Raw genomic sequence first — 20,727 nt, 5'->3', positions numbered from 1 at the left:
TGATGCAGTTGTCAGGACTCCTACCATTATGGGATTTGCAGCTCACCTTTTCTTGCACAGGATGCAGCTCGGGACTGGGAGGTGCTTCGCACCTTCGCCCAAATCACTCAGACCATCGTCTCCGTCACTCATAGTCAGAACCCCGCATTGTAATAGTTACATCTATACATCGTGCTTCATCAGTTCCTCGATTAGTCTGCACAACGAGCGACTCGCAAAGATTAGGCACCCTATAATTAGTAAGTAGCATTACTCTCGTCATCGCAACAGTCACCACGTAATGGTTTGAATACAAGAGCAAGCAACATCATGAGTAGGCAAAGCACGTCAACGTCAACGGGGGGCCCTTGAACTCGTACCACCACCATGGACAGTTTTTCCCACGCATTTTCGCAGGCAAGGTAGAGCGACGCACTGCTCACAGTGAACAACTGGCCTCAACACAATATAATACAATATAAAACAATCTCCCTCATCACAACATATGGTACACATAAGTACGACACAGCCGACTCCACACACGAATCATCCTGACGAAACCATACAAAAACGAGCACCAAAGTATAACAATCCGCAGCACAACCACAAACCCAATTACATCAAGACAGACATAACACCAGCGAATACCACCAAACTAAACTGAAACGAGCCCCACCAGAAACACGATGTAAGATAATGAACACATATATGCTAACCATTAAATAAACGAGTCACTCCTGAGAAACCACCACTAATAAGAATCTGACACACCCCGACGAGTATAACGACAAGCACCACATAGCTTCACATGCGCCGACTAAACTACACAGATATAAACCTGCACTCTACACCCAAAAACATTGCCCACTCGGAACATGAGAGAAAAGGAACAAACCTCTATCAAATCCACCACCCAAGCCACTTGCCCTTACCCCTCACTTCCCTGACTCCCCCCAAATACCCCCCTGTGCTGGGCCAAAATTCTTCCCCCCTAACATCCTACCGGAAGACGACCAAATGGACTCCCTGCTGCTAGGAAACGATAAGACCCCACCTACAGCTACCTCACCGCCCATGGTCACATCCCCTTCCAATACGGTTACCCCAACCCCGGCCGGTAGAACCACAAGAGGCATTAACCTCTCCCCTGACGTACTCCCAGTACCACCCCCACCCCCTGAACCTGCCTCGCACACTATCACGTCCCCCCATAGTGACCTTGCACAGTCGATACATGCCCCAAAAAGCCTGCCTGACGACCACCAAATGAGCGCCCCACCATCCCCCTCCCCTACATACACCCCAAACGAGGAGGAAAGAGCCATTCTAGACCACTTGGCCTTCGCCGAAAAGAACCGCTCAACGGTCCGGCATGATGGCCCCCACCAGTGCACCACACTCCCTCAGTTCATGCCAATGCCAATAGGCAGCTTCCCACACACCCACATGTCGCACTCAGCCCAGATCTTCGACCATCTAGACAATCAAGTACTGCTCGCTTGGTTCCAAGTCCCCCACCCCAAACTTGTAGTACAAGTCTTTGACCACACTGGTAAAGACGTAGTCGAAAAAGCGGTGATTCTAGCTGAACGCATCTGCACAAAAGTGGGCATCGTCATGAACTTCGTACACCAAGACGCTCAACCAGTACGCGTCTCCCCGCCACAACCCCAAGGCGGGAAAGAGAGCAAGGAACTACCCATTGGATTCCTAGTCCACAACATATCAGAAGAGATGAAGGACCTCCTCCTCGAGAAGCGCATATGGTCAGCCAGTGACATCACATTCGAAGCTCACAGCTTCAGCTGCTATGAACCCCCCTGAACTACTCTTCTGCCTAACCGGCTTCACAACCTCCTCAACCCAACTTGTCCACAAAGCGGTCGCAGATATATGGGCCTCTGACGAGACTAGAGCTGAGATTAATGATATTATCTCCATGAGCGAGATCGATGACGAAGAAAAAGTATACCAAGCTACCTGGAAATTCATCCGGTCCATTAGGATAGAGCATCTTGACTTCAAAGTAACGGGTGGGCTATCCATTCCCCGTTTCAACGTCTTCACGGTCAGCCCTATACGTACCGCCAAATCCTGGACAGACCTCCAGGCCCTCCTACGCATCCTTGACTACCCAACCAGCCTCGACGGCTGCAGGTCAGCAGTAGCCCTATCTGCGTGCCCCATATGCCACTCCATCGCCCACCCAAGGGGTTTATGCCCATTCCCCAAAGTACCATCGTGGAATGGCCCCAGAATTGGGACGAAGTCCACAATCCAAACAGCAAGAAACCAGAGATCAAAAGGGAAACGCCCAACTTACCAGTAAGCAGATAATATCATGCCCTACACACAATCTTCCACACATAGTACACCCCCCCACTCCCAAAAATTAATACATAAAATATATCCACCCGTCGCTTCATCCGTACTACTAGCCTCGCCACCCGTGCAAATACAATCCTTGTGCATGCAAAAATTAATGAGACCCCCAACAAACAACACACTCCCTCATCAAACCGGCTCAGGCCCAAGACCTGAATACAATGTGTACGACGATAAGGAATCGGTAGCTCATGGGAGACACGAACTACCACCTCTAAGTCATCTGCCCACATTTACTGACTGTGCAAGCGGGACAGGAAAGTGATGATGTCTCACAACCGCATGGTGCATACCAGACCACAGAGGCCTATTTAGGCCCAGACGTGTTACAGCTGTGTTTACTTTACTTCTTTTTCCCTTGATTCACGCTTTTCAAGCATGTCTCTTATCATGCTATATTTAGTTCGGTATTACTCAGACGCCTCATTGCTTTACGCATGTGCTTACTGATACATACCTATTATTACGTCACACCCTGTACCCAGTATCCTATATAAACCCTGGCTAGGTGACACTGATTCTTCAGCTTAACCTACGCTGGTTTTCCTCTGAACATCTGACTTGATTCTAAGTTACCTCTTCGGTACTTAGCCTTGACTTCACTTTGGGCGTTCTTAAGACTGTTGTCTTGAACGTATCGACAGACCTTTGGTCTTATTGATTATTGTTTGCCTGCGTTATACTTCGGCGTAACAAAAGGTTAAGCTCTATCACAAGACAGCGCTACCCTAGTAGTCGCCTGAGACACATCGTGGCTTATCGCGAACAACGACAGTACTCCTCGGAGTCTGAACACGAAGACGAACACTTCTCTGAACCAGGTTCACCTATCCAACAGGATAACAACGAATACATAGACAGATACGGACCAGATCAACCAGGTCCATCGAACCCACCACCACCACCACCACCTCAGACTCCATCAGAACCCATACCTAGAAAGAAAATGGGAGAACTTAACTTGAACAGACCGGCGAACTTTGACGGATCGCAGAAACAGGCGAAAGCCTGGTGGACGACTGTCTCCACCTACATTACCATCAATAAAGACGTATACGACAACCACGAGAAATGTATTGCATTCGCAAAGTCTTTTATGACCAAGGGACACGCCCAACAATGGGCCACCGGATGGATTAATAGGAAACACGACACTGCTACCCCAATGGGGAAATGGGATGAATTCATTACTGAGTTCAAATCGGTATTCTTCCCTAAGAACGACACGCTTACCGCTGTCAACGTGATGATGAAAGCAAAGCAAACCTCCACTATCTCGGCATACATCACTTACTTCAAGCGAATCTCGGCAGAAGCCCGATGCACGGACTCTGACGTTGAAACAACATGTTTCAGACAAGGACTTAGAAAAGAAGTCCAAGAAGCAATTCTCATGAGAGAGAAAATGCCGAGCACCATCAAAGACTGGATTGACGCCGCTAGAGAATACGAATCCAGAAGGCTTCTTATGAGTTCTGCAGGAGGCTTCTCGAAGAAAAATGACCCGTACGCAATGGACATAGACAAGATCGACATTGACGAAGAAGAAGAAACGACTACAGTCCGCAACGCGCGACTCTCTAGATCTGAACAAGACAGACGTCGCAAATTAGGACTCTGCTTCAAATGTGGAAAGAAAGGGCTTATGAAAGATTGCCCTAACCACAGAGAATCCGCCCCCGGTTGGCAGAAGCCGGCCGGACGACCAGTCCGTGAGACCAAGATCGAACAAGACGATCAAGACGCAGAGTATCAGGAATTCCTTGCTTGGAAAGCTTGGAAGGCGTCGAAAGTACCTTCTTCTTCTAAGAAGGATTTCTAAATGGGGAGACCGGACCGGCGTCGGAAACCCCTAGTACATCTATCGGACTCATTGTATCTTCTGTAGGCGATTTCGAATTCCATGCGCATTCCTATTTCGATCGAATCCTGCAAGTCCGATAAAACCGCCGAAGCAGCCGCCCTAATTGACTTCGGGCGCCGCTGGAACATTCATTGACTGGAAATACGTACAAAAGAACAATTTCTCAACTCATAATCTCTCTTCACAAATCGAAGTCCGGAACGTGGATGGAACGAAGAACAAGGCAGGAACTATTAATAAAGCCTGCAATCTATTCTTCTCAGCAGGAGGCCGAACTATGTTCGCCACCTTCCTTATCACCTCTCTCGGAGGAGAAGACATCATCCTCGGACTTCCATGGCTCAAGAATGAAAATCCAACAATAGACTGGGCTAAAAGCGAAATCTCGCTAGAAGAAGACCCAATCATGATTCAAACCCTTATCTCTGACAGAAACAAACATGCTTCTATGCAACCAAGAATAGAAGAAATCGAAGACGAAGAAGCATACATACCCTCGGAAGATATTCCCGAGGATCAACCGGAACTTCTACCCTGAAGAAGAGGAAGAAGAAGAGCAACAAGAAATAATAGAAGAACTACAAGATGACGAAGTTCTTATCGCTTACGTTAAAGGAGAAGCATTCATGGGAATGTATGAAAAAATCGATTTCGACTCACCATTAACGCAAGAACATATCCCCACTACCTTCTCTTTTGTGTCCCGAACGAACAGAATCTCTAAAGTCCCCAACTCTGCTCGATTCATGTTCTCCCCTATCCCTGTACGAAAGGCTGCTAATGTCACTCAACAATTGGCACAAGAAGCATATGCAAAAGAAAAGCCAAAGACGTTCGAAGAACTCGTGCCCGAGGTCTTTCATATGTACAAAGACGTCTTCGACAAGGCAGCCATGGATACCTTACCACCGTCTCGACCCTTTGACCACAAGATAAAACTGAAACCTGATTTCGAACCGCGTTCCTGCAAAATCTATCCATTATCAGCACCAGAAGAAAAGGCAATGAACGAATTCATAGACGAACATCTGGCAAAAGGAACTATCGTGCCATCTCAATCTCCACAAGCATCTCCTTTCTTCTTCGTAGGAAAGAAAGACGGATCTCTTAGACCGTGTCAAGACTATAGAAGACTCAATGATGCAACCGTGAAAGATGCCTATCCCCTGCCCCGTATTCCCGACCTCATCGACAAACTAAAAGGCGCAACAATCTTCACTGAAGATGGATGTACGCGCAGGATACAATAACGTTCGAATCCATGGACCAGATAGATGGAAAGCCGCATTCAAAACGTCAAGAGGACTCTTCGAGCCAACGGTTATGTTCTTCGGTCTATGCAATGCCCCTGCGACAGTTCCAAGCAATGATGAACGACATCTTCTCCGACATGATAGACGAAGGTTGGATGGTCATTTATATGGACGACATCTTAATCTTCTCTAAAGACCTCGAATCCCATCACAAACGAACAACGCGAGTACTACAACGACTTCGTGATCACCAACTCTCTCTCAAACCTGAAAAATGTGTCTTTGACACCACCGAAGTTGAATATCTTGGCCTCCTCATCCGCCCCGGACAAATCTGTATGGACAAAATCAAATTAGATGGAGTCGTCAAATGGGAACAACCAACGACCGTTAAACATGTTCGATCGTTCTTAGGATTCACCAACTTCTACCGTCGATTCATTGCCAATTATTCCACCATCGCACGACCACTCATTGACCTTACAAAGAAAGACGTCATCTTTGATTGGTCGCCAGAATGCGATAAAGCGTTTAATGACTTGAAGAATCGATTCCTCTCCACCCCCGTACTATCCATCCCTGACAAAGACGCACCTTTCGCAATTGCTGTTGACGCATCTCTCTATGCTACCGGTGGAGTACTCCTTCAAAAAGACTCCAACGGTGACTGGCATCCTTGTTCCTATCTCTCACAAACCTTTTCCCTGGCAGAACGGAACTATCAAATCTTCGATCGAGAATTATTAGCCATCATACGAGCGTTAGAAGCCTGGCGTCATTACCTCGAAGGTTCCCCTTTCCCTGTCCTCATTATGACAGACCATAAGAACTTGACTTATTTCTGCCAAGCCCAACAACTTAATCGTCGACAAGCTCGTTGGCTTTTATTCCTTTCTCAATTTGACCTTCAACTCCAACATGTACCCGGCAAAGATCTTTCCATTCCTGACTCCCTCTCCCGTAGACCTGATCATATTCCCATTGACGCGAAGGACAATTCCGATGTCACTGTCCTCCCCAATGGGCTATTCATTTCCCTTATCGATGTTTCCATGCAGGAGAAACTTCGAATCTCATCTGCAGTGGACCCTGTAGTCCAACAGACCATAGACGCCCTTTCCAACCCCACCCTACCCCTCCCTATGAAATCAGCACTCTCTGATTGGACATTTTCCGATGCAATTCTTACCTTCAAGGGTCAAAACTATGTTCCCCCAGGTCCTTTACGGAAGGAATTGATCTCTCTACATCATGATTCCCCGACTGCCGGCCATCCTGGTCGTTTTAAAACTCAAGAAATCCTCTCTCGTGACTACTGGTGGCCAGGCCTTCCCACCTTCGTTCGCAAATATGTCGAAGGTTGTGCTGTTTGTCAACAGAATAAGGTCAACACCCACCCTACAAAACCACCGCTGTGTCCCATTCCCGCCCCTACTTCTTCCCGCCCCTTTGCCCAATGCTCCGTTGACCTCATTGTGGACCTTCCCCCATCAAATGGCTTCGATTCTATCATGGTCGTGGTAGACCATGGGCTTACGAAGGGGGTGGTACTCACGCCTTGCAACAAGACGATCGATGCAGAAGGAGTCGCCGACGTATTTTTCAATCGTGTTTACACACGCTTCGGACTCTATGACAAGATCATCTCTGATAGAGGACCCCAATTCGCAGCTAAGTTCGCACAAGAACTAGGACGACTCCTGGGATATAAGATCGCGCTCTCTACCGCATTCCACCCACAAACAGATGGAGAAACTGAACGAGTAAACCAGGAACTAGAAGTGTATCTTCATATCTTCTGTGCGAATGATCAGACCTCGTGGTCAGAGAAACTTCCCATGGCAGAATTCGTACACAACTCCCGACATCATTCCGCACGAAATGCTTCTCCCTTCTATCTCATGATGGGATATCACCCACAAGCATTACCATTGGCTACCGAGAAATCGGATCTCCCAGCCGTCGAAGCAAGAATATCAGAACTCCAGAAGGCTTGAGAAGAAGCCCTATCATCACATGAACTCGCTAGACAGACCATGAGGCAAAGAATCACCCGATCATTCACACCCTTTAAGAAAGGCGACAAGGTTTGGCTAGAAGCAAAGAACCTTCATCTCAATTACCCCAATAAGAAATTAGCACCCAAGAGAGAAGGACCTTTCACTATCTCAGAAGTCCTCGGACCAGTCACATACCGCCTAAAACTTCCGAACCAATGGCGTGTTCATCTGGTATTCCACGCAGCGCTTCTTACCCCTTATCGCGAAAATGAAGAACACGGTCCTAATTTCCCGTCGCCACCTCCTGACCTAATTGATGGAGAAGAAGAACACGAGGTAGAAGCCATCCTCGGACATAAAGGAACTCTCTCACGACGACTGCTTCCTTGTCAAATGGAAAGGTTACCCATCGGCCGATAATGAATGGTTGTCGGAGTCTGATTTAGCCAACTCCACTGAAATCTTGAACAGATATAGGCAGGCACATCGACTCATTCCCCTCTCAACTCGAACTATCATCACCAAACCATTCAGACCATGCCCTCTACCGGTGGACGTAACTACATCTCCTCCAATGACGAGGATATAAATCTCGTCATCACACACAACAGCGCCCCAAATGTTCCTATCCCAAATCTCAGATTCCCCGTCTTCTCTCCTCGTCCTCACTACATGACTATCAGTCAGAGGAACTCTCCAGAACCTCCTCGTCCTACGTCTCCTTTACCTCCGTCGGGACAATCGTCCCCTTACCAAATATTTAACGAACCTGTCATTCCTGACGTTCATCGATACTCCAGCTAGTCCCACTACCATCCGCACTCATGAGCGTGTTGCAGCTCGTAGACGAGCAGCTCCTTGGAGAGTAGCGACTGACCCCTACCTGTCCGATCTTGAAGATCGTCGACTTCGTCGTAGAATCATGTTGTCGTCCAAACTCTTCAAAAACCCTATCAAAGACGCCATTGATACCGACCCCGCTCTCAATGCCCTTTACGACCTCTACCGCCTCGGAGATCGTCTCGAAAACACCTTAGAAAGGCACAATGCCGAGTACAGAGAGGACGAGCTCTTCTCCCTTGATTATAGCATCCGAGACATCAAAGAAAAGCTTCAACAATTGACGTTGATTCTTATGGAGGAAAGAGGTTTCTTTGAAGCCCTAGATGGGCTCGGTGGCACTGAGGACGATCGGCGTCATGCTCTTGAATGAAAGTCTGGGACTTTCCACGTAAGAAGGGGGTGATGTTACGGCTGTGTTTACTTTACTTCTTTTTCCCTTGATCCACGCTTTTCAAGCATGTCTCTTATCATGCTATATTTAGTTCGGTATTACTCAGACGCCTCATTGCTTACGCATGTGCTTACTGATACATACCTATTATTACGTCACACCCTGTACCCAGTATCCTATATAAACCCTGGCTAGGTGACGCTGATTCTTCAGCTTAACCTACGCTGGTTTTCCTCTGAACATCTGACTTGATTCTAAGTTACCTCTTCAGTACTTAGCCTTGACTTCACTTTGGGCGTTCTTAAGACTGTTGTCTTGAACGTATCGACAGACCTTTGGTCTTATTGATTATTGTTTGCCTGCGTTATACTTCAGCGTAACAAGACGAGCCGTGCTGAGAGGCTCAAGTCCCTGCTAGTACGAATGGTTATGAGCTTGGGCTCAGACCATACCGAAACCACTGACATAGTCCATCCGAGAAGCCGGAAAATGACACCCCTGACCTGTCTACTAGTCGAATGACAGGTAAAGTACATCGACTACTGAAAACAACAACAACCCCTCCCCTTCTTCCCCCGGTCACATTCATGGTTTTGGTTCATGCCTCCCCAGATGCAGAGGGGGGCCCTCTTCCATCACCGGAGTGCCCCCTAATGACACACCAGGAGAGTTCGGTGGCGTAGTTTGTCCCCTCCAGCCCCATCAGGCTCTAGCACACCAAGCTGTTATAAACCCAGATAAAAAAACAAGGGCTAACATCACCATAGCAACCCTAAACATAAAGGGATGAGCCTCCCCAACAGCGGGACCTGGTCCATTATTTAAATGGCCCATTATAAATAAAACAATGAGAGAAAACCGAATTGGTGTGCTACGCGTACAAGAAACGCACCTTACACCAGAACACCTAAAACAATTAGACAATTTGTTCTCCAGACGTCTGGTAATCTTCAACACCAGCGACCCATCCCACCCTGGTAACTCGGCAGGAATTGCCTTTATAATAAACAAAGAAAGCTGCCAATACAATGGACGCTAAGATGACCACACTGATACCAGGGCGCACCGCCGCTCTCTCAATAAAATGGCACAATAATGAGACAATTAAAATACTAAACATATATGCACCTAACAACGCTAACGAACACCCAGCCTTCTGGGAGAAAATCAAAGCAGAATGGCAAAAACACAACCTAGGATGTCCTAGACTTCATGCTCGGTGACTTCAACCTCACAGAAAACCCCATTGACCGTGCGCCAGCCCGACTCGATAATGAACAAGCAATTGAGGCTTTAAGAGACTTTAAATCAGCATTACAAGTACAAGACGTATGGTGAAACACATACCCATTCCAAAGGATGTTCACATTCAGCAGTAACCACCACTCCCTCTCCCGTCTAGACTGGATATACGCGGCAGAACGACATAATGAAAGCCTGCTGGACTGGAACGCACATATAAGCCCAATTCCAACAGACCACCATATGGTATCAGTATGATACGCACCACCAGGCCTCCCGCACATCGGTAACAGAAGATGGTCTTGGCTGGCAGGACTACTGTCGGACAAGTCACTAATAGAAAACATCATCAAAATGGGCATAGAGACACAGATGCAACTAGAAAACCTACAACAGAGAGATGACGAGATAAACGCCCAAATGATATGGGAATCCCTCAAGAAAAGAATGAATAAACTTATGAAAGACACGACAAAGACTCACCTGGCAAAAATAAACCAACGCATCAGGAAACTACACAATGACCTACGGAAAACAACAAACTCCGGAGACATCGACACCTCAGAGAACACACGTCTAAACAGAATTTTACTCGAAAAAGAAATAGAGCACCTGCAAAAGAAACAACACAAAAACACCAGCCTCAGATCCCAAGCACAATGGGCGTGTAAAGGGGAAACAATAAGCAAATACTGGTCCAAAATAAACAGCAAAAAAGCCCCGAGAGACATCATACACAAACTACGCATACCAAACACCAACACTTACACGACAAAATCGGAGGAGATGGCCGAAATCGCCCGGAACTATCACGAAGCCACTCAAATGTCGGACACAGAAGAACAAGAAGGAAGCAATAGACCAAAAGCTAAAAGACACAATGAGTGCAATACCAGACTCACAGAAACTAAATGCACCTACCAGCCCTATGCACGACCTCCTACTAGAAGAACATGTGCTTGATGCCCTGACCTCATCGAAATCAGGAAGCGCCACAGGGATAGACGGCATCCCCTACGAAGTATGGAAACTCCTACACGACAAACATAAAACCGCTAGCAAAAATGAGAAACCTAGCTTCAATATTATTAAAACTATGACACAAGTTATAAATGACATACAACTCCATGGCATGTCACCCAACTTGTCCTTCACGTTGGGATGGATGTGCCCCCTATACAAAAAGAAAGAACGATTGCTAATTGAGAACTACCGCCCAATCACCCTGTTAAATACAGACTATAAGATCCTCATGAAAGCCCTTGCAATGCAAATAGCGAAAGAGATACGCACCTTAATCCACCCAAACCAAAGCGGGTTCATCCCCCAAAGGTCTATCTTCAACCCAATAAGATTAGCACAGACCATGACCACGTATGCCGATCTAATGGAAGAAAACGGAGCAATCATCACCCTTGACCAAGAAAAGGTGTATGACAGAATAAGACACGATTACCTTTTTGACACACTAGAAACCTTCAAGATACCACCGTGATTCATAAACACCATTAAAAACCTATATGAATCAGCATACACAAAAGTAGCAGTAAACGGCTTCCTGAGCTCTCTGTTTCGAGTCATGAGAGGAGTACGACAGGGTGACCCCCTATCATGCCTCCTATTCGACTTAGCAATAGAACCACTGGTGTGTACACTACGCAACTCACCCAACATCCAAGGATACCACATCCCTGGGCTACCAGAAAGGATCATAGTAAACATGTACACCAACGATACCACCATATACCTCTTGCAAGAGGACCGATATGCTGACCTCAAAGAAATATTACAAAAATGGTGCCTAGCATCCGGCACGAAATTCAACATGGAGAAAACAGAAATCCTACCGATTGGATCTAAGGACCATAGAGCAAAGGTAGTCCAAACCTGCAGACTAAATGACACAGACACACCATGGCATGAGAAAGTAAGAGTAGCAAGCGACGGGAACCCAGTTAGAACCTTGGGTGCCTGGATAGGAAACAAAATAGAACATGTAGTCTCCTGGGAACCAGTACTCAAAAAAAATCGAGAAAAACCTAAAAAGGTGGAACATGTGCCACCCCTCCCTAGATGGAAAACGCCTAGTAACACAAATGATAGTTGGGGGCATGACACAGTTCCTGACCAAGGCACAAGGAATGCCAAAATCCATAGAGAAGGCACTAACAACACTAATGAAAAACTTCATATGGGACAGCAAGCGAACCTCACCAATAAGCTTAGAAAGACTCCAACGCCCGGTACCTGAAGGAGGTATTATCCTCCTAGACATTAATGCAAGAAACGACGCAATTGAGATAATATGGATGAGCACATACATGAACACCTCAAATTCCCGCCCAGCCTGGGCGTTCGTGACCGATGCAATCATCAACACCCTAAAACCCGACGGAATCAAAAATAACTCGGACATGAGGAGCTTCCTAACCTCATGGAACCCGCCGACACAGGGCCCCAGAGCAAACCGACTGCCAAAACAGATAACCAACATGTTAAAAATGGCGCAAAAACACAAAATAAGCTTCGCACCCCTGAAGTTATCCAAAAACCTTAAAAGCCAACTACCGGCGTGGCTACACCTTGGAGCCCCCCCAAAAACATACCACAAAATGAAAGATGCATGCCTTCACCAAACCCACAAAATTGAATCAGTAAAGGACATGAAGTCACTCATCTCGAGGCTGTCCAAAAGAAGGACCCACTATGCAAAAAAAGACTGCACATGTCAAGAGTGCAACACAGACAGATTAACTGGATGTACAAACCCGCATAAATGCACCAAAACAGTGAGAGATATACTCAAAAGACTCTTACCAAAGTTCAACACAATTACCCCCCTGAAAAAGGACGATCTAACTCTGACGCATAGACAACTCGAGAAAAACTCGCGTGCAAAACAACAACAGCAAGGAGAGATACTGTTTGACCCATCTATAACCGCCAAAGTGACCTATCAGAGTGCTTCAGAATCTTTGTAGACCCAGAGCAGCTAACCCAAATGCCAGCGCATAGACTTCAGACTCCAACAAGGGGTAGACCGACAAATGACAGAAAACTCACGATATACACAGACGGCTCCTGCACCAACAACGGAAAAGAAAACGCAAAGTGTGGTGGCGGAATCTGGGTGGGAGAAGACCATCCCCTAAACCGAGCAATAAGAATCCCAGGCCCAGACCAATCAAACCAGGCGGGCAAATTAGCAGCCATACTAGTGGCATTACAATCAGTAGACCCCCTAACTCCACTAACAATAATAACGGACTCACAATACGTCATCAACGGTCTGACTACACACCTGAAAGAATGGGAAGACCAAGGATGGATCGGGATCACAAATAGCAAACTATTTCAAGCTATGGCATATCACCTAAGGCGAAGATCAGCCTCGACCACCTTTCAATGGATCAAAGGACACAACGGGAACCACAGTAACGAGGGAGCAGACCAACTGGCCAATGCCAGAACACAAAAAAACGACCCAGACACTATCAACATGTCTGTACCTCTGGAATTCGACCTCCAAGGCGCAAAACTAATGTCTATGACACAACAATTAGCATACAGAGGGATCTTAGCGAAGACCCACCTGGACTACAAGAAGACGACCCTTAGCCTGCTGGATATCACGCGCTACGCCATTGAAACCGTCTCTAAAACAATCGAATCAGATAAAACTATATGGACGAGTTGCAGAAACAAAGACATCTCCAAAAAGGTACAAATGTTCCTATATAAAACACTTCAAAATGCATACAAAGTAGGGGATTTCTGGCTGCAGATACCAACCTTCGAACAGCGAGCACGATGCAGGATATGTGACGAGGACTCAGAGTCGATGGACCACATCCTCACTCAATGCAATAACCCCACAAGAACTACCATCTGGGAGCTAGCGAAAAATGTATGGCCTGATAAATATGAACAGTGGCCAAACATCACAATAGGCCTCATTCTGGGCTGCGGGGCACTCACATTCCCCCATGATCCAACAGACATCGACCCAAAAAACAAAGCACATGCCGCAGCCAAAAAGGGAGCAGCAAGACTACTCCGAATTCTCATATCAGAGTCAGCATATCTGATCTGGACCTTAAGATGTGAGAGAGTCATAAGGGAAGCCACCACCACAGAAAACAACATCATAAAAAGATGGATACACGCAATAGATAAACGACTGCAGATAGACAGAGTAATAGCAACAAAACACAAACGAAACCAGAAAGCAATCGCGCAAGTCCAAAACACGTGGGCTGACGTAATAACTATAGACACACTTCTCCACAAAGACTGGGTGACCACCCTTGAGGTTTTAGTGGGTATAAAGCTACCCAGGCCCCCGCAGACCGAGGTAACCAGGTAGTATACGGAGTCCCACACTACTCTACGCAAGTAGAGTGTGCTTAAGTTGCATTTTTCCTCGGACGACGCCTAGGCGTCGCTATAAGCGTTTATATAGGGCCAGACGGTGTCGGTTGCTATATAATAGACTCGCTTTTCCAAAGCACGTCAATGTTGACGAGGAGATAAGCGTTTTTCCCGTCCGCAGTCCAACTTGAACTAGACAAGTACATCGAGGTACTCTACTTGTGTGCCCTTTGAGAGTAGTGACCAGTTCGCCTGTCTTCTTATCCCAGATTCTGATGGGCTCGTCCACTCCAGCAATCGCAAACATGGTTATGTCTGGTGAGTGCACAACTGCCGCGGCGTTCATGTATTCGTGCCCAATTTCGATTGGTGCGAGGATGGTCTCTCCGCTCTCCGCTCTCTACGTCCCATGTCCATGGATCCGCTCACCACTTGCCGACCATCTTGACTCCAGCAGACAGAATTTACGATGCTTGTGTGCCCCGTCCATCTAGCAGTGACCTTGCCTGTGTCGATGTTCTATAACCTCACTGCACTGTCTCGACTCCCGCTAACCACTTTCTCCGTCCCGCCAGTCTTTTCCTACCTGTTTCCCGCTCTTCAAGCTCCATACCCGCAGCGAGCCGTCCCCTGAACAAGTGATCATCCGCTGTCCGTCATGCAGGTGTATAACGCCCCAGACAGTATCAGTGTGTCCTTCAAAATTCTGGTCAAGGGTGATCTTTGATGTCGCCTGTATCCTAGCGATTGGTGGAGACATAATTTCAACTACCCAGCATACTTCCATCTCAGCGTCCATCTATTAAAACTCACAGGCGTCACTTACGAGGAGACATTTCTCAGTAACACCCGACGCGCACACACCACTGGGGAGGACTGGTGTTTCGGTATCGAGTCCGCTGGAAGTTCGAGTTATCTTCCAGGTATGTTTCACACGGTTGTCTGTTCACTTCACAGCTTACATACAACATAAGCTGTCCAGTGGAAGCGCCCAAGCCCAAGTTGTTTGTGAGTTTCTTCCTTCCCATCGAATTCCGTGTCACAATATTCGATTGAAAAAAACTGACCGCACGCCCTCTATCCGTTTGGTACTGCGCCATCCTGACAGTCTGCCACTTTCTTTCTGCAGTACTTAATTGGAGATGTAATGTAGTCAAGCCACACCATCAGCGACATCGTGAGTCCATAGCTGGCAGCGATGAAGAATACCAGGCCGACCGTTGCTCAGATGGGTTTTGCCAGTAGATTTGAAGAGGGAGTAAGCTAGTCTTCGAAGGTTAACTATCATCGCAGAGTCGGATGCAGAAACGAATGTCAGTCCGGTATTGGATCAGTGGACCAGCTGCATGGAAGAGATGAGCAACAATGCATAGTTGACTATAATACACCATAATTCAAAATCGTGACAAGAGGTGATTCCATAAGCATCAAGACTTTTCATGCAATGCAACCTCAGGATGGTCCTGCATCATGCGCCTGAGCTCCGTTTCGGGAATCCTCGCCTCAAACTCAATTGCGCACGGCCGCTCTGGTATGTCATCGTTTATGTACCCCATGTCATCCAACGGCTGCGTAGGATCCAAGGCGAGCCGGAACGACCAGAGAATAAGGAGCGAGTTGATGAATACCGATCTGTATTGGTCGAAGTGAGCTCGGAAGACGCTTGGAAGACGACGCGCGTGGAAGGATTATTTTACCTGTCCGCTACATGTTGACCGGGGCATACACTGGAAATAATGTCATTTAAAGAACCAATAGCTGAAAGAGAGGGCTTACCGCCGACCAAACCCGTAGACAAAGAATTTTAAATCGTCTCTCAGGCGACCTTGGTCGTCAATCCAACGTTGAGGCTTGAACGCATAAGGCTCAGGGTAGACTTCTGGATCTCGAGAGATGGACCTAAGGAAATAACCATCCTGTACATCGTGACTTGAAGCACGATGCTTACCAATGGTTGCCGAATACAATAGTCCCAGCTGGAATACAATAGTTCTCCTGATGCCAAATCATCATGTGTACGATATGTTTTTCGGTGATATTACTTGCCCAAATCACTTCTTTGTTCGTTTGGTGAGCCAAACCTGCATTGTGAACGTTGTAAACTTCAGATAAAAAACCACAACGAAAATACCCACCACCGGGAGCCATGGGTCTCCATCTCAAGGCTTCAGAAATGAAGGCTTGCAGGCGAGGAAGGGAACTTTGGTCGGCGAAGGTCGGCGCTTTAGTGAAGAAAAAATTGAATCCATAGAATTGCCTTAGGGAATCGAGCTACCTCGGTGGCTTCCGATGACCGCATCGAGCTCGGCCTGAACTTTTGCTTGCTCCTCGGGGAAACATGCAGCAGCCATGAACACCGTACATAGTGCGACAGAAGTCTTTTACCTTATTTGAGCCATATATCTTGGGAGACAACAGAACAACACCTCACCGTATTGGATCCAGCTCTAAACAAGGCACCAGCAAGAAAGGCCGTCTCAGCCTCTGACAAACCATAGAGATGACCACTTTCTAGCATATATTTTGCGAACGAAGGGCCGATGTCTACATTGCTCTGCTGCGGAACAACTCAGACATTTTATACGAAGATTGGTAATGCAACACCTACCATTTGTTCTTTCACGCGGTTCATGTGACCAGCGTTGAGTTTCATGTTCCTCTCAAACCCCCGTCTTAAGTCTCGGCCATACCAAGGAAGGTATTTGAGCCAAGGGATCGAGTCCACCAGGTAAGCACCAGGGCGAGCAATTGCACCAACCATCCTGAAGAGTTCATTAGTCTCAATGACTTCGGGATCAGTCGCAGACGTGGGCGTATTCTTCCCGTATGCAATTTTCATGATTATCGCCGCGGCATAACTTCAAAACATCTGTGAGCAATGCATTATTATATGCGAAAACACTTACGTTTTCACGTGGTTCTCGAAGTTGTGCGGATCATCAAGGATGTCAAGGACAGTATTCTTCGCGTGTGACATCTGCAGGGGCTGATAAGCCTCAGCTGCTTTAGGCTGGAGGTGCGTATGAAGTGCTCTGCATCACATTGAACGGTAAGATAAGATAGGGAACAGTATCGTGGATTACTAACCTACGCATGCAACGAAACCTTTCCCCAAAGGGTGCAAAGGCGATGCTGAGACCGCCGCTAAAAATTTCTCCAGCAGCAACCATGCGGGGACGATCAGCTAGTGATTTTCCCTGGTTCTCCATGATATCTATCGCGGCCTGCAAGAAAACTTCTGTTGACCCTGTATATGACAACTCTGCGTGGAGGGACTGACTTTATAACGTCCGATAATAACAATATTCACATATCCCAACCGAATAGTGATCACAGGACCGTACTTGTGTATCCATCCCGCTACAGTGAGAAATGTGCTTATCAACGATAGGACACAATCAGCACCAAAAGCGATGAGTCAACTGTGAAACCTGACTTGCGATGCGGCAGCATGTGCCCCAAAAGTCTCCAAGTGGGAGGGGACGGTGGGAGAGGCAGCCCACTCTTCTTTTTCGGAAGGTAAGCCCACGCAATTGCACCTACTATTACACCAAGACAAGCTGCAGCACCAAGGACAAGCTGCGGGTTGTCAGAAATGCACAGGTTGTGCAGCTGCAGCGTAGCTGGTAGAAGACGCGGTAGGAAGGGTTCAAGGAGGAAATTCATCATAAGTTGCGGAGCATTCAAGTGATGGATGGCTCTTTATGTAAGTACATGCCAATCGTAGTTGGTACCCTGACAAGATTGTCATCTTTACCCGGGGTGTGGACGATAAGACACTGCTCGACTGCTCGACCAATAGAGTGACAAGAAAAGCCCAAATTGGCGAACACCTGACGGTAAACCACACCCAATGATGCCAACGGTCCGAGACTTGCACGCGAACCAGGTTGCCATTCATTTTACAATCCCACTTACTTCAAATTTTTCATTTTATTCCACTGGTGCCACGTCTTCTGGAACAATGTACGCGGAAGCATTTTTGGATAGCAATTTCTTCGGCAGAACCGGCGGAAATTGCAGGATAGCCTGCTCTACTGTTTTAGCATTAGGCCATAGGTGTCTTCCTTCAATCGATCTGGCTAGGGAGAGGCTAATAGGTTTGTAAGTTCAATCAGGAAAATTATGTGAGACTGCCGGCGATACGTTTGAGCTTGCTAAGACATGACTCAGAGCAGTTGTTCGATCAAGCATCAGGATTCGAGAGTAGAGTAAGTACTGAGCAAACATCCAGTATGGACATAACCGTGGGAGTCAGAGTCAAGTGCTATACCAAGTCCATCAAGGACCCCGGACTTCTGCGATGTCTAGCCATTGGCCAATGTCAAGTCGGTTATAACACAAACCTAAGGGCAAGGGTCTGTACAAGGTGCTGACTTTAGGCTTCTTTAAACCTCTCCAAGGAGCCACACGCAACAGATATGGTTGCAATTTGCTTCTAGGAACTTCTGCCCCTTCACCTTGGCCGTACGTCATGTTCGTGCACCATTACTCTGACATGATAATACGTCCAGCAAGGTGGGAGCTGTGATCGATGATAGAGACGCGCATGTTTGCAGTCAGATTGAGAAGCAACTGGGTAGGGAGTCCTACACACTTGTCGCGAGGGCTGTGGACGTCGGCGCTTCTCGTGAACGCGTGAGATAGTCACGTTGCGCGTCGATTTTCTAATGTGCCGGGTCAGGTCTAGCTTACATGGGTAACAAAGGTGCTGTTGGCATATGTTTCCCCGTCTCAAATAGAGGGTGCAAAGCTAGAGAGGTTTTCACGTATGTCTCAGTCTTCATCATGGCTTGTGTCCCGAACAAACGCTTTTCCAGTGTGTTACTCACCTCACCGCGCACGAACCCAAGCTCGCTCAACCAATGGTGGATTATCATCACAATATTGTTAGCACTCTTCTCTGCCCTGTACACCCATCATCTCCTTCCTCTTCCTCAACTGCCATGTGTCACTTGTTCTTTCTCGGCGACCTCGACATATAACGATACCCCCATCACGTCCGCATGTGCAGGCTTCCAACTCCACCGGGTACGGTGTTGAGTTTCCGACCCGCGGTGTTACCCGTGCGGAACCCTAACTCCACGAGGTTCTTGCGACGTTGAAGGACGACGCATCTCGTCAGTTGAAGGAGGTTAGCCAACGTGTGAACCAGCGGAGGCTTTCATGGGTTTACGAGAGGTCCATTGTGGATATAGGCCCATCAGCAAATGCGACTTTGCTCATAAGTGCTTTTGGTTTAGTTCGGGTTTGCGTTCGTAAGCATACATTTTTGGTTATGTGTTCAGCATCTCCACCAATCGCATGAGTGCGCTACTGAAGTCGTAAGCGAAAATTATGGGTCTTTTGCTGATGTAATGTGTCATCATTTTATCCCAGTATATACCCAGACCTGACAGCTCAAAACGGACGCCATATTCGACGTATGGGATAATGTATGCGACCCATATTGATTCACCCGAGAAGTTCAATATCTTGTGCACAACAATACTATCATACGTCACATCAGAATATTTGAGTTCTCCTCTCAGCACCACAATCGCATCTAATATGTGAACAGAAACCCATCGTCCCCCAAAACGTGTACACTTCCCATGGTTCGGTTACCCTGAGCGTACTTGCCCACAAGACGAAGAAGTGCGTGCTATCGTACAAAAAGAGCGGTTCGAAAACGTCAGTCATGCAGCAGAGCAAGTAAGTGGGCAGAACGTATTAATGATGATATGTGAATCCAAGGTAATCTAGTAAAAGCAAGAAATCCTCGCGAAGTGAAGGACAGGAAATCGTAGATTGACGATGACCATCGGATATATTCGGGAGACGTACAACAGATAAAGAGCCAAAGGCGAGTGCAGAGGCCAGCGTGTCCTATTGTTACATCAGGTCGTCGATGTCATAGCTGGGGCAGTATCGCCAACGGCAAGTGTGGTATAATATCGAGGAAAAGCGGTCAAGAAGGGCGCGTCCATGCGGGACTGGAGATAAACTGGTACGACGGCGTACTACATTAAAACGGTCGTCGAAAAAACCTGGGGGTACTAGATGGGCACCCCGACGGCGCTGAACCGGAAGTCGTGCAACATCGTCCTAGAACAGATATGTTTGTATGCAATGCCAATATTATTTGATAAACCATGCCACACCCACCGAGCGACAACTTCTCATTGTTCTGAGAGGGCGCACTCAGTTCCTACTAAGTACTAGACATCCATGAAATGAGAAACTCACCTTTGGGGTCGTCGAGTCCAACGTTTCTAACAATGGCAGTAACGTCCTATGTGTACTAGGCATTGTTGTTATAGCAGGCAGCAGCTAGTAGCTTTCCATCTGCCGAAAATGATCCACAGTTATCAGCATCGAACTGATAGACTGGCCGTTCTCGAGGTTCCACGTTCCACA

General features: G+C 47.2%; 4 protein-coding genes across 4 annotated transcripts; 3 read left to right on the top strand and 1 right to left on the bottom strand.

The window, feature by feature from the left end:
* Window positions 1-996: 996 nt before the first annotated feature.
* On the top strand, window positions 997-2,382 carry EDB91DRAFT_1085915 (uncharacterized protein; the record flags this gene model as incomplete). The annotated part of the gene is made up of 4 exons (XM_041315966.1): window positions 997-1,753; window positions 1,779-2,136; window positions 2,214-2,304; window positions 2,350-2,382. 4 exons carry the CDS (start codon window positions 997-999, stop codon window positions 2,380-2,382), a joined length of 1,239 nt encoding a protein of 412 aa, XP_041172456.1.
* Window positions 2,383-12,449: 10,067 nt separating this feature from the next.
* Window positions 12,450-12,938, top strand: EDB91DRAFT_1060253 (uncharacterized protein; the record flags this gene model as incomplete). Its single annotated transcript, XM_041314324.1, has 1 exon — window positions 12,450-12,938. The coding sequence occupies one exon, from the start codon at window positions 12,450-12,452 to the stop codon at window positions 12,936-12,938; it is 489 nt and encodes a 162-aa protein (XP_041172455.1).
* A 20-nt stretch (window positions 12,939-12,958) lies between these two features.
* EDB91DRAFT_1228169 (ribonuclease H-like protein) lies at window positions 12,959-14,470 on the top strand (the record flags this gene model as incomplete). The annotated part of the gene is made up of 1 exon (XM_041321017.1): window positions 12,959-14,470. The coding sequence occupies one exon, from the start codon at window positions 12,959-12,961 to the stop codon at window positions 14,321-14,323; it is 1,365 nt and encodes a 454-aa protein (XP_041172454.1). The 3' UTR covers window positions 14,324-14,470.
* A 1,285-nt stretch (window positions 14,471-15,755) lies between these two features.
* EDB91DRAFT_1228167 (cytochrome P450) lies at window positions 15,756-18,193 on the bottom strand (the record flags this gene model as incomplete). The annotated part of the gene is made up of 13 exons (XM_041321016.1): window positions 17,765-18,193; window positions 17,609-17,705; window positions 17,416-17,552; window positions 17,235-17,360; window positions 16,937-17,186; window positions 16,760-16,885; window positions 16,604-16,706; window positions 16,464-16,550; window positions 16,375-16,409; window positions 16,277-16,323; window positions 16,105-16,227; window positions 16,026-16,055; window positions 15,756-15,960 (listed from the first exon to the last, which is right to left on the bottom strand). The coding sequence occupies exons 1-13, from the start codon at window positions 17,995-17,997 to the stop codon at window positions 15,756-15,758; spliced, it is 1,599 nt and encodes a 532-aa protein (XP_041172453.1). The 5' UTR covers window positions 17,998-18,193.
* Window positions 18,194-20,727: the final 2,534 nt, after the last annotated feature.

The sequence above is a fragment of the Suillus paluster genome, assembly GCF_016628075.1.
Source record: "Suillus paluster strain FC165 chromosome Unknown EDB91scaffold_81, whole genome shotgun sequence".
Taxonomy (NCBI): domain Eukaryota; kingdom Fungi; phylum Basidiomycota; class Agaricomycetes; order Boletales; family Suillaceae; genus Suillus; species Suillus paluster.
This window is presented reverse-complemented; position numbering and strand designations above follow the sequence as displayed.